At 41.7% G+C, this 1,107-nt stretch overlaps 1 protein-coding gene across 1 annotated transcript in view; it reads left to right on the top strand.

Annotated features, from left to right (window-relative positions):
• Positions 1–235: 235 nt before the first annotated feature.
• LOC140337969 (hepatocyte nuclear factor 4-beta-like) overlaps positions 236–1,107 on the top strand; it is a gene marked incomplete in the record, with an annotated part of 17,415 nt that continues 16,543 nt past the window's right edge. The window contains 1 exon segment of the mRNA XM_072421874.1: positions 236–605. Coding sequence (XP_072277975.1) covers positions 491–605 — 115 coding nt within the window.

Below are 1,107 nucleotides of genomic sequence, written 5' to 3'. Positions count from 1 at the left end.
AAATCACATCCTTACAGAGGCGTAGTATATTGTTACTCAGCCAATGACATAAAATATACCAAAAATACCAACTTTTTTTTGGAAAATAAATCAATCGGTGTTCTATGTGTTGGGCCAGGATTGCGGCCCTGAGTCATACCATTGCACAATAGCGTGTGTTTAGTAAATAATTGCCCGGTGAAAGCTAATCCGTGCGTCTCGTAGTGCCATAGCGGTTGTTTTTTAATGGTGTTTACACAAGGCCTGTGCTTGGGGTGAGGATGGAATCCGAGGCTGCTCCGGCCTTATCTATATCATATACTTATTTATGACACGCCGTTATTGCCGCTCCGTCATTGGCTCTGTCACACAAGTCTAGCTGGGAATCATTGATTTTTTTTTGGAACGTCCTTACCTTTGCCAGGATCGCCTCTCCCCACCGAGGGGGGCACCGGCGGGCGATTGGCAGCTGGCCGTTGTGGCTTGACCTGGCGTTCGCTGATAGTTAATTATGAAGTATTGTGAGGCCATGATGGAGATGGAACTGCCAGACTACACCGAAACGCTGGACGCCACTTACACAATGCTGGAGTTTGACAGTATTAGGGTGCTGCCTTCTAACACCGGTAAGTGACATTTATTCATATTGATTTCCCCCGGAGATGACTCCTATTATATATATTTATTTATTCACAGAGGAGGTTTAAGGAAAGATCCCGTTTGGAAGGCTGCAGAATGAAGTGTTGTAATTTATGTAAATATTTCAATCATACACAACTCATTTCATGGGGTACAAAAGCTGCTTCCTCAGGTTTAGTGTTGGAAACAAACACTGATAAAACTGATAATAAAAAGAAATAGAGATACATGTCTCATATCAGCATTGCTTATATTATTATATATAATATTATATATTTTATATATATAAATTATATATATATATATATTTATCAGAGGTGGACATAGGGAGGTGCAACGTGTGCCACTGCAGAAGGGCCCTGGGCCCTCCTCATCCAATAGGGGTCCCGGGTCAGTTCTGCACAAGGATACACCATTGTCTAGGTCCACCCTGATATATATATATTTTTATATCAGTATTTCTCAGCCAGGGTTCCTCCAGATATTGCT

The sequence above is a fragment of the Pyxicephalus adspersus genome, chromosome 9 (genome assembly GCF_032062135.1).
Source record: "Pyxicephalus adspersus chromosome 9, UCB_Pads_2.0, whole genome shotgun sequence".
In the NCBI taxonomy this organism is placed as follows: Eukaryota; Metazoa; Chordata; class Amphibia; order Anura; family Pyxicephalidae; genus Pyxicephalus; species Pyxicephalus adspersus.
This window is presented reverse-complemented; position numbering and strand designations above follow the sequence as displayed.